General features: G+C 36.8%; 1 protein-coding gene across 1 annotated transcript in view; it reads left to right on the top strand.

The window, feature by feature from the left end:
• CACUL1 (CDK2 associated cullin domain 1) overlaps window positions 1-12,912 on the top strand; it is a 71,787-nt gene that overhangs the window by 47,815 nt on the left and 11,060 nt on the right. Inside the window, exons 4-7 of the mRNA XM_043925425.1 lie at window positions 3,236-3,331; window positions 5,259-5,361; window positions 7,326-7,415; window positions 11,015-11,153. Of these exons, the coding sequence (XP_043781360.1) occupies window positions 3,236-3,331; window positions 5,259-5,361; window positions 7,326-7,415; window positions 11,015-11,153 (428 nt within the window). The remainder of the gene's footprint in view (window positions 1-3,235; window positions 3,332-5,258; window positions 5,362-7,325; window positions 7,416-11,014; window positions 11,154-12,912) is intronic.

Below are 12,912 nucleotides of genomic sequence, written 5' to 3'. Positions count from 1 at the left end.
GTTTCTCCATCTGTTTGTGTCCTCTTTGATTTCTTTCATCAGTGTTTTATAGTTTTCTATGTATAGGTCTTTTGTTTCTTTAGCTAGATGTACTCCTAAGTATTTTATTCTTTTTGTTGCAATGGTGAATGGTATTGTTTCCTTAATTTCTCTTTCTGTTTTTTCATTGTTAGTGTATAGGAATGCAAGGGATTTCTGTGTGTTAATTTTATATCCTGCAACTTTACTATATTCATTGATTAGCTCTAGTAATTTTCTGGTAGAGTCTTTAGGGTTTTCTATGTAGAGGATCATGTCATCTGCAAACAGCGAGAGTTTCACTTCCTCTTTTCCTATCTGGATTCCTTTTACTTCTTTTTCTGCTCTGATTGCTGTGGCCAAAACTTCCAACACGATGTTGAATAGTAGTTCACCCTGATTATTTAACTTATATGCAGAGTACATCATGAGAAACGCTGGGCTGGAAGAAGCATAAGCTGGAATCAGGATTGCTGGGAGAAATATCAATAACCTTAGATATGCAGATGACACCACTCTTATGGCAGAAAGTGAAGATGAACTAAAAAAAAAAGCCTCTTGATGAAAGTTTAAGAGGAGAGTGAAAAATTTGGCTTAAAGCTTAACATTCAGAAAACTAAGATCACGGCATCTGGTCCCATCACTTCATGGGAAATAGATGGGGAGACAGTGGAAACAGTGTCAGACTTTAATTTTTGGGGCTCCAAAATCACTGCAGATAGTGATTGTAGCCATGAAACTTCCTCCTTAGAAGGAAAGTTACGACCAACCTAGATAGCCTATTAAAAAGCAAAGACATTATTTTGCCAACAAAGATCCGTCTGGTCAAGGCTATGGTTTTTCCAGTGGTCATGTATGGATGTGAGAGTTGGACTGGGAAGAAAGCTGAGCGCTGAAAAATTGATGCTTTTGAACTGTGGTGTTGGAGAAGACTCTTGAGAGTCCCTTGGACTGCAAGGAGATCCAACCAGTCCATCCTAAAGGAGATCAGTCCTGGATGTTCATTGGAAGGACTGATGCTGAAGCTGAAACTCCAGTACTTTGGCCACCTGATGCGAAGAGTTGAGTCGTTGAAAAAGACCCTGATGCTGGGAGGAATTGGGGGCAGGAGGAGAAGGGGATGACAGAGGATGAGATGGTTGGATGGCATCACCAACCTGACGGACATGGGTTTGAATAAACTCCGGGAGTTGGTGATGGACAGGGAGGCCTGGCGTGCTGCGATTCATGGGGTCGCAAAGAGTTGGACACGACTGAACTGAACTGAACTGAATAAACAGATGCAAGGACTGAGTTTGAACAGTGTTTGAGTCTTAATTCTTGGGCTTACTAGCAATAGAACTACAGTCAAGTGATTGTTTCTGAGCCTCAGTTACCTCAGAAGTTAAATGGAAAAATGTTGGATGTATTGCAGTAGACTAAGAAAAATAAATGTTAAAATAGTGTGTACCAAACCTCTATGTAAGAACTCAGTAATGGGAGATGACTTAGAAGTAAGTATGGCTCAGATGGTAAAGCGTCTGCCTGCATTGAGGGAGACCCAGGTTTGATCCCTGGGTCAGGAAGATCCCCTGGAAAAGAAATGGCAATCTACTCCAGTACTCTTGCCTGAAAAATTCCATGGATGGAGGAGCCTGATGTGGGCTATAGTCCATAGGGCCACAAAGAGTCAGACATGACTGAGTGACTTCACTTTACTTTCTTTCTTTCTTTCTAAGCAGAAGTGAAAAAAAGAGTTAAGTTTTTTATTTTAAAATATATTTGGACTATTTGGACATTTTCTAAAGCAGCTTAGCTGAAATGGTTTTATAATCTCAGTATTTAATATTTAGGAGTCTTTCAATGTGGTGTTTCTTTGTAGCCTTGTTTGAAAGTCAGACTTTCTGTGTATGATGTGGTTATCAGCTTATCAGACTGTTACCAGTCAGCCCTTTTGTGGAATCAACTTTGTGTGATGTTGTGTGCCATTCCTGTTCCCCCAGCTCCTTGGCCCAAGACTCAATTCAGAACTGGAAGACTTGGATCTGTCGTCTCCTAACATACTCATTTTTGGCAAATCCTTGCCCATTTGTGTGTTTCTTCAATGTTAAAATGGTACCTAATTAATTTAGCTTCAGAGAACAAAGTGAAATAGAACCTGGGTACATTTTTGTAAAACACAGTGTCTTAGTCTGTTTGGTCTGCCATAACAAAAGACTGCAGACCGAGTGGTTTAAACAGTGGAAATTTGTTTCTCACCATCTTGGAGACTTGGAACGTCCATGGTTAAGGTCCGGCTGACTTGATTTCTGGTGAGAGCTCTTCACGGCTCGCAGACAGCCGCCCTCTCGCAGTGTGCTCGCGTGGACTTTGCTCTGAGTGTGCTCTGGGGGAGGGGAGGGAGAGGAAGGGTAAGAGAGTGAACCCCTGGGTGTCTTTTCTAATAAGGGCACTAATTCTTTAGGATCAGGGCTCTTGTGACCTCATTTAGCCTCTGCATACAGCTTCACTGACTAGGACTTGCATGTGGGACACACATAGCTTGCATTCATGCTTGCATGCAGGCACATTCAATAACATGCGTTGAAATTGGAAGTGTTGTCTTTTGATGGGTTTACAACCATCAAAACCATCATTGATAACAGTTAAGTGCCAGTCATGTATTATATTTAACTGCTGTCCAGAGCTGCAGATGTGTATGGATCCTCTGAGTCCTGCTTTCTAGTTGATGAGTTTATAGTTGGTTAGCTACAGGAGTGATTTACAACCGAGTTAGTATAGAACTCAGAATATTACTGTGCCAAAGATAATTACAAGATACCAACAGCCTTTCTTATAGTATATTAAGCATATACCATTTCCTTGAATTCCCCCCAGCCTTTTCCAAGCCCAGATAATAGTTTGGTTCCCATAGTAAATGTCTATAGTTTAGTGGTAATTTTAAAAATTGTATCATTTATCTTAATTATGAATTTAGCTTTTTACTCACAGAGCAAGCTTTTTAAGGTGGTACAGTTTCACAGATTTTAAAGACAACTAAATCAAACCTTGGTTTTGCATAGCAGATACTGGAATACAGATAGAAGTTCTAACTAAACTTCAGGATATAAGCCTTCTCTTTTCCTAATTGTGAATTTCAGTATGAATTTTGATTGAGTTCTGTTTGCATTTTAGATTGTGCTGGAAGATCTTTGTACCTGGTTTCCCAAAATGATCCCATTTATGTTGTTTTTCACAGGCCAGCCCTCCAGATCTCTATATTGAAAGATTTAATATAGCTCTTGGACAATATATGGGAGCATTGCAGAGCATTGTGCCTCTTTTCATATATATGGTAAGTTAGAGCTATTTTCCCTTTCCACATACCTTGGTTTATTGGTCTAAGTGCAAACAGATGCAGAAAGTTAAGTATATTCTATTTTTCTTTTACTAAGTATTACGTTAGAAATGGAAATTAATCTCTTTCAGCAATATTTGATAGTGTTGACATAGAAAACTTATTTAGCCTTGTGTACACTGTTTTGAAACTTCATAAATACCATTGCTGAAATAGTCAATTAGGCATTACTTAATCACAGTCACCCAGTTAGCATTTATTTTATTTCTACCATATGAAAGATACTGTGCTTAGAAAATAAAGATAAAGAAATAAAGATAAGAAAATAAAATCTTTCCTATATATGAAGATTTCTTATCTTCAGAAAGTACAGTTAAGACATATTTCTAAAAACATGGTGTATAATAAATGCCAAGGAGGTAACTCCATAAAAAGTAGAACAATAAAATTTTCTTTCATTCTAATGATCGTTTTCATTTGGAGGGTATGCCATGGGTATAATCTGTAGTCTCTTAACTTTGCTGATGTGTTCTCCGCTCCCACCCCACCCCACCCTGTTTTAAATATATAAAGTTACAGGATCTTAATGTTTTGTGTTCCTACTGAATGGAAGAGCCTTTAGAAACCATTGTCCTGCTTTCTTGTTGTTAGGTTGAGTTGTTTAGGTTGATCCTACATTCTATTGCTTAGAGGTCACTGTGTGTAATACCAAACTTCAAAATGATTTATTGTCCATAAGATATGCTTTACTGGGGGGGGGGGGAGAAAAAAAAAACAGGTCATTGGGAGAAATCTGTGTTGTCAGTGGGAGACTACTATTTAAATAATGGATGAAGGATATTTATAGTAAAAACTATACAAAAATGATGACATGTCCGTATGTTATTTTCAAGGGAAATCTTTTCAAGCTACAACATTAGGTGAAAAAGCAAGATGTAAAGCAGTGTGAGGTATATTTCTTCATTAGCAAGTGTTTTCTTCTTTATTTTAGGGGAAATAAAACATATCAGAGAGGAAAAAAAATGTTAAAAATTGAAAGAATCAGTGAGCAACTTGTTAATATTCCTCTTTGTATTTTTACTCCTATACATGGAGTTAGCATTTTTAAACACGAATGAATTTAGTCTTTTTGACTTGCCAGTCATTTTAATGGATGCTTTTGGCTGTAAGAAACAAAACTTGATTCAAAGTGATTTAGATAAAGAAAGAAAAGTATTGTCTCTTGCTATAAAGTTCTAGAAATAAAGTAGTTTCCAGGGTTGGTTAAATCTGTAGTTGAGCAGTGTTATCAAAGTCTTAGCTTGTTTTTTGTCTCTTTGCTTTACATAGCTATTTCATCTTGTTTTCCACATGGTTGTAAGATGACTGTAAGGTACTCTTCACTCAGGCCTCAGTTTCCCTTAGTCTGATTGGGTTACCTTGGGTCACTTGTCTGCCTTTGAACCAAAGACTACCCATCTGGAAGGAATGCTGTAAACTGAATGATTTGGACTAATCATTAAAGTGGAATGTAGGGGAGTCAACCGGTGCATGCCCACTGCCTGCTTTAAGCCTGGATTTTTAAATAGCGTACCTATCACTTGTGTTTCCTGGTATTGCCTTTAGATCATGATGTAGTCATATAAAAGGGCATATTAAGTGCTTATCATACAATATGGTCCATTACATCCCTGTCTAGTTAATGTTGAGTATCTTCCCATGTTCTTTTATATGATTTATAGCATTTTGTCTTTATGTGCTTTAAACTCCATGCTAGGAAGACTATAATAGTGGCAGAGCTTTTGTTTTCTAATGTTGGTTTTTTATGTTTTAATTGATGCTTTTATGAATTGTTTCCTAAAATTATTTTTTAGTGCTTCAGTTCATTAGACTAATTATTTCCCTCTAATTGATGCCCTGAAAAATAACTTGTTTTCCATTTCAGAATAAGTTTTACATTGAAACCAAGCTTAACAGAGACTTAAAAGATGACCTTATAAAGCTGTTTACTGAACACGTTGCAGAAAAGCACATTTACAGCCTAATGCGTAAGTGTTTCAACCTGGAGGGATGACGTGACACTAGCAGGTTTTCTTTTTTGAATCAGTGAGCATTGGCATCTGAACCCCAATGTTGACATCTTTGGAATCGTATCACAAGAAGTGTTAAAGTCTCATTCTATAGTGAGACACTGAGGAATTGAAATTTGACTTGAAGTTCACCCAGTGAGCTGGGAGAAGCCAGGCTCTGAACAGTGCCATCATAGCTGGAGTGATACTTTGCCTCTTTTGTTTTCCTCTGACATTGGGGGAAATATTATTAATATTAAAGAGTTCATTTGCCCATAATTTTGTTACCGATAATTCTAGGATAGTGTTAATATTTTTGAAATAGCACAGTATCCTCTCAGTTTCCTTATTTTTATTAAAAAAAAAGCTAAAGCTTATGAGAATTAAACATATGTTTGTCCCTTCTCTCAAGCTACAGCTCCCTCAAATTCCCATTTTGTTTTACTTAAAAGGGGAGTTCAACTAGAAAATTTTACTTTTTAATTAAAGACTTTCTACAAAGAATTTTAAGTGGAGAGGATTTTATTGAAATGTTATATCTTTTTGTAACTGAATGTGATTATTTTCAATTAATTCATCCCAAATTTGTATTCATTTTATGTTTAATATGTGAATTTATCATTTCCTTATATAGCTATCAAGTTTGACATAGGTAGTTATAGTTATGTAGAGGTTATTTGCAAATATATGTATTTGATGACACAATGACTGTGTGATTGAACCTGAAGAATTAGTTGGGAATAAGACAATAGCTCAGTTGGTAAAGAATGCGCCTGCAATGTAGGAGACCCTGGTTCGATTCCTGGGTCAGGAAGATACCTTGGAGAAGGGCTAGGCTACCCACTCCAGTATTCTTGGGCTTCCCTTGTGACTCAGCTGGTAAAGAATCTAACTGCAATGTAGGAGACCAGGGTTCAATCCCTGGATTGGAAGATCCCTTGGAGAAGGGAAAAGCCACCCACTCCATTGTTCTGGCCTGGAGAATTCCATGGACTGTATAGTCCATGGGGTTGCAAAGAGTCGGACATGACTGAGCGACTTTCACTTTCAAGACTTACTGAAAGCCAAATGGTTGGTCCAAAAGTAGGAAGATGAATTAACAGAGACAGAGTCTGGGTTTGGGGTCATGTTGAAATTAGTAGAGTAGGAGAGACTCCAAGAAACTGAAATTTGGAATTTCAGATTTTAAACATTCCTTTTTTTTAAGACGTGATTTTTCTGCAATGCCTAGCATTTGTTATCCTTTAAATTTATCTATGCCATTCAAAATTATAGCTATCTGCTGATGATAAAATCAGAAGGAAAAACTTGAACCAGTGACCCTCTGGCCTTCAGTACATGAATTCAAATGTAACACACATTGCATGTTTGAAACTACAGAAATGTTGACTGAGTGAGATGGCATTTCCATTTTTAAAAAGGTGTGAATAGAAAAAACAATTTAATAATTTGACAAGCCTGCTTAGACTAAAATTACACCAAATTTCATGAGTATTTGTTAGTTAATATATGGTGATTTTGGGGAAAGGGAAATGATTGAGGGAGTTAGAGATGAGGGAGTTAGAGAACTTTCATTCCCCAAATGTAAGTGTTTTAAATCATGAACTTAATGGGAAGTATTTATAGCTCACTCACTTAAGTACCATGAGTACTGTTGCTTTAATACAGCTTTGCTTATTTACAGAACCTCCATCAATTGAATAATTTCCGTCAGTGTTTCAACAACATGCACATATTTACTTGGTAGATGGAACTCGACTGTGATGGATTAATTTTGAAAAAGAAGAACTTTAGTGTATAAATACTTGGTTTGCCCTCTTGAGCTGTTCTTTTCTTATCCTTGTTTATCCTTCAGTCTTTGGGAGAAACGGTGATAGAAACTGAAACCTTGACAATCAATAAGAGTTGCATAATTTTTATAACCCATTTTCTCTTTATTTCAGCTTTACTTTTAGAAGCCCAGTCAACACCATTTCAGGTCACACCTTCAACTATGGCAAATATTGTGAAAGGCCTGTATACTCTCAGACCAGGTAAACATTCATCATTTGTTTAGGGGTTAGATTTGTTTGTTTATGGCAATTCCAGCCTGATTTGTGAGAGGATAGTGTTTTTCTGTGTTTTCTGAAGCTTTATGGTATTTGGGTTTGTTACAGAAGAAAGTTGAGTTAGATACTCATTATTGTGAAATGTAAACTCAGGGTCTCACTTGGAAGTCTTTCTATACTAGTGAAAAGCAGATAATTCAGGGAATACAAGAAATAGTTTGTAGGAGACACTTTAGATACAGTTGAATCTTGTGTCTGGCATGAATCTCTTTTTTTGTTAGGTTCTCCTTTACTTCCGCGTCATACTGCAAGTATGTCCAGGCATACACATTCACAGCTCCATCTTGTAAGGCCTGTTATATATCTTGCAAGGAATCTAGAAGTTCTGATAAAATTATAGTTATTTCAAGGATATTTTGAGGAGGGAGATATAATAGCAGAACCAAAAATCAAAGATCACTGTGTTCAAGGCATAGTTTGTAAGTTAATCTTAATATATGTCTTATAATAAAAGCACTGAATTTAAAGGATTCTCCAGATGCATCTTTCTGTTTATAACCCAGAACCTCAAACTTATCCCAGTGATCTAGTCAATTAAAAAATGTCCATAGGACAGAGATTGCTGAAGTTCAGGGTAGAAAATTGTTTTCTGACTGCTTCTGGTTTTCAGACAGTCTCCTCTGATACTTTCTTAGGAGTGTACTTTCTCTCTGTTTAATAAACTCTTGCTACTTAAGAAAGAAAGAGAATAAAAAGAAAAATAATTGCCAGTCTAGAAACTTAAGGATGCCTTTTTGACAGTAATTATTTTTTTGTGAAATTCTGTCACTTGAAGATTGAATGAAATAAAACAGGATCTAAAGAACTTAACATAATAGTACTTGATAATGTAATAAGCGTGCTAATATTAACTGTTGTTACTGCTTTTCATTTGGGTCCAGTGGTTATTTTAATGGACTGATATCTGAATAATTTACTTATTTAATTTAAAAGAAATAGCAGAATTTAGCTTACCAAATTGGAAACCAAGTAAAAACTGTGATATTAGGGGTAGACTGTGATCTACCAGAAGTACCTTCTTTCTCAGGCTTCTTTAAAGAATTAGTGATTTCTAGAGTATTCAAATGTAATGTTACTTAAATTGGAATCAGTTCTTGCTCTAATCTTCATAATTTTTAGACATATTATTCCTACAAAATAAGTATTTATATAAAATTAAAAGTATTGCCTGTGTACAATAAACTGATGAATTTCTTTTTCTAGTTTCATAGAATTTTAAATTTCATTTTGCTAAGTGTGGTGAAAGTAACTCATGAATTTTTCTTTTAGTGCTAGATTATGAATGATTTTTTTCTTTTATTTTGGAAGACATCCAAGTACAGTATGACAGACTTCTAAATTCTGCCTCCAAAGTGAGCAGCTTTATCAGCTCTGGCTTTTATCATTAGTAACAAAATCACAGAATAAAACTAGTCACTAAGGGTAGAAAAACTTGTAGATACATGTTTATCCAAATGCTATTTTTATCCAGGTTTGAGCTCTTTTATAGGATTTGTACTACTTGTGAGGAGAATTCTGTATTTGAGAATTGTCCTTTTGAAAAGGTGAATTTTATCACAGACGAACCTTTTGCTGTCCTAGCTATTTTCTGAGATACTCTTAAACTTATTTTGACATTTATTCGTCTTGCCAGTACCCATTGTCTTCCTAGTATGTTTAAGCAGTTTTATTCACCTGACAGACTAAGGTTAAAATATTTTAAAAGTTGAATTTTAAATGTAAAGGTTCCTTTCATTACAGTAGTGCTGATTTTTATATAGTGGATGCATCTGAATCACCCAAAAAGGTTTGTTAAACTGTAGATTCCTGGGCCCTATCTATTCCTTGGAGATTCTGATGACATCTGTTATTTAAATGTGTTTCCATCTCGTCTTTAGAAGTTCTCTAGGAATAGTTCCCATGATCCCATCTTGCTCTTCTTCATTTAATACAAACACTTTTCATTGTTTCTTTAACTTCATTTTAATGATTGCCTGGAGTTCCGTAAAATGTCAGACTGGTTTGACTCCTTGCCTTCTCTGATGGGTTAGTGGTTCCCCAGGGCTCTAAACTGAGACTCTTTTTAAAGCCATTTGAACTGAGCTAGAAGAAGGGACACTATTGAGAACATTTTGATACAAGTCTGTACAGAGGGTGAGTGGATCACCTTGATAGTGTTTGTGGTGCTTGGTTTTTTCGTTGTTTGTTGTTTACCATCTCTAGTTTAGCTCTTCTCTTATTAGGCTTTTTTTTTTTTAATTTGCCAGTGATCCAGCACTGCATAGCATTAAATGTGTTTTGCTTTGTTTTTCTGATTTAGAGTTGTTTGCTTAGATTACAGTTTTTAAAGTGAGCATACTGGATTAAATACAGAGTTGACATTTTATGGGTTTTGATATATACAGCCAGAATACACACACACCACACACACACACAGCCCTACACACACACACACACACAACCCCCCCCACACACACACGCACACGCACGTGCATGCGTGCTGAGTCATTTCCGTCGTGTTCTACTCTGTGCAACTCTATGAACTGTAGCTCACCAGGCTCCTCTGTCCATGGGATTCTTCAGGCAAGGATACTGGAGTGGGTTGCCATGCCCTTCTCCAGGGGATCTTCCTGACCCAGGGATTGAACACATGTCTCTTAGGTCCCCGGCATTGGCAGTTGGGTTCTTTACCACTAGTGCCACCTGGGAAGCCCATATATATATCCAAAAGGGAAAATTTGAAAGGACTAAGTTAGAAGAATCCAAGAGGGCACAGAAGTGGCAGTATTTATATTTAGTGTTCACTGAGTAAGGGGAAGAGTATCTGATTTGTTAAAATGCTTTATAATAAAGACACTTAATTTATCTTTGTCATGTCTAATGCAGATATTTTCCTTTGACTTCTTTTTGTCTATTTATTTTGAGGAATGAATTTTTTTCTATAGATTATTCTCTTGATCTTTTATCTTTTCCTTAATAGTTTGATTACCAGTTAATTCTCTTTCTTTCACTGTTACATATGTTTAATTTGCTATAATTTAATGTGAGTCAAAGTTGGTTTATATTTTAAATGATGGGTAACATCATCTCTCCCACCTCCCTCCCCATTTTTTGGTACTTTTAAAATATGTCTGCTTATTACTTCATGTACTGTTCTGTCCTTAGGCCAGTGTATTTTTTTAATTAATGTTCCACAGGGCTACGTATTTCCACCAAGTCTTTTCCTTCCAAGTCCCTCCTGCTCAGAATTCTTTGCTTATTTCCCTTGTGTTTTCTTCCACATTTAGAATTTTTGAGACGGTTCATTCAAAAATTCTCTATGGATTTTTTGTTAAATTTGGTTAAATCAATAAAACGTAAAATATCCTCTTCCTGTAAATTCCATTTAGAAAAGAAACTTAACCTCTTTATCAGAAGGGGTTTCACTAATTTTTTTCCCACTTTAAGTTTGGTTTCATTTATAATCTTGTTGTTTGGGAAGAAAACTTTTCCTTTTCTGTTTAAATTGTATGATTTCCTTAATGAATCTTTTCCTTCCCTCACAGAGTGGGTTCAGATGGCTCCGACTCTGTTTTCTAAATTTATTCCAAACATTCTCCCTCGTGCGGTGGAGTCTGAACTGTCTGAATATGCTGCTCAAGATCAGAAGCTTCAAAGAGAACTTATACAGAATGGTTTCACAAGGCAAGTTTTCCTCTCCTTTCATGATAAAATATGTCCATTTCCTTAGGCCAGTTTGGCTTGGTAGTGGGGCTGGAGGGGGGACGCCAGTTTCTTAGAATGGGAGACATCTGCCCGCCGATAGGGCCGGTGCTGAGGGGAGAGGTGGTGAGCTCCTTGTCTGTGAAAGTGTTGAAGCTGGGTTTTGACTTTATGGGAGCTGCTCATAAGTAGGTTTTGAAGAAGGGATTTCTCATCAGGTGGGCAGTTAGTCTGGGCAGCCTCCGAAGAGCTCTTCCAGCTTTGATCCTCTTATACTAGTTTTGAATATTTGGAGAAACCTTGTCAAAATTTTATGATCAGTTATAAAGGTATATTTATGACTAAACTAGCAAAGGATTAGTTTTATGACTTAAACTGGTAAGGAGGGTTTAGATTGTGTTTTTCATATTTCCATTTTTTCCCCTAAATTGTAGTCATTTCTTCTTAAAAAGTAGGGCATCACTTATATGTGTCCACAAAATTCACCTCCCTTGATTTTGATGTAAACACTTTGCTAATTTTTCTGAAAGTTGCAATTCATTATCCTGGCTTTACCCCAGAAAATCTTTCAAAGTGTGTATTTTCAACTAAAATTACAGAAAAATTTTGATTCCTCACGGGAAAGCATCCTATTCTGTAATCAGATCGTTGGAGGGTATAGTGGAACTTTATAATTTTCATAATCCTTGCCCTCTCCTTAGCACGGTTGCATGCCTTCTCTTATTTGAATCCCTCATATTAAAGGGAGAAAGTTGTGGAGAGAAAGACACCTCGGTTCCTCCCTGAGGTGTAGTTGTGACACAGAGTGGTTGGGTATTGACTCACTTCTCTGGCTTGGGCAGGGGATGGCCACGCTCTTTCGCAGGTTCTGAGGCCACATTCACCCTCAGAACACCAGCCTTGATCACGATCGCTGTTTGTCAGTTTCTCATTTCAGCACCGGTTAGGAAAGAAAGCAGATCCTTTGTTCTTTGTTGGCATTTATTCCCTTTGTGTCCCGGTGGCGTCTGTGTTCATGTGGTCAGGGGCCACTGAGTAACCCACCAGTCACTCTCCACCTCGTGGGCAGCTGTCACTGGAAGGGCTCGGTCAGCTGTCAAAAGGAAGCCGTGTGGACAGGCCCACGAGCCCGCCTTCCCTGTGGCAAGGGAGAGGAACAAAAGGCCGTGGGAGAGTCTGCATGCCAACAACTGACTTTTCTCCCTGGTGTCCAGTGGTTGGGTGTCTTCTGACATCAACTGTAGTATTTCTATGGAGTATGTTGTTTACACTGCCAGTCTGGCAGGTGAAAAGTAATTACTCAGAGTTCGTTTCATTTGTGTTTCTCTTATTAGGAGTGAGGCTGAGCATACTTTCCTGTGTTTGTATTTCTTTTCCTGTAAACGGTTTCTGCTTGTTGCTCATTTTTCTTTTCTATTGTTAGTCTTTTTTTCTTGGTTTCTAGGAGCTCTTTCTATAGTGAACAGATTGTTTGCCCAAAATGACAGTTTTTTTCTCAATTTCTTTTGACTTTGCTTATGGTGTGTTTTTTGGTGTATTTGTTTTATTTGAAGTCATGTGGAAGTTTTTTTTATTTTACGTAACTATCAAGTTTTTTCTTTATGGCTTATGCATTCTGAATTATAGTTAAAAGTTTTTTCTTGAAATGTTTTAAAAATAAATGCAGAATAAACTGAGTATACCTCTTATGTTTTTTCCTAGGCTCACCATAATTTTGAATTATTTTATGCTTTTTTTCCAT

Source organism: Cervus elaphus, chromosome 15 (assembly GCF_910594005.1).
Source record: "Cervus elaphus chromosome 15, mCerEla1.1, whole genome shotgun sequence".
In the NCBI taxonomy this organism is placed as follows: Eukaryota; Metazoa; Chordata; class Mammalia; order Artiodactyla; family Cervidae; genus Cervus; species Cervus elaphus.
Note: the sequence above shows the minus strand (reverse complement) of the source record. Positions and strands in the feature narration are given on the sequence as shown.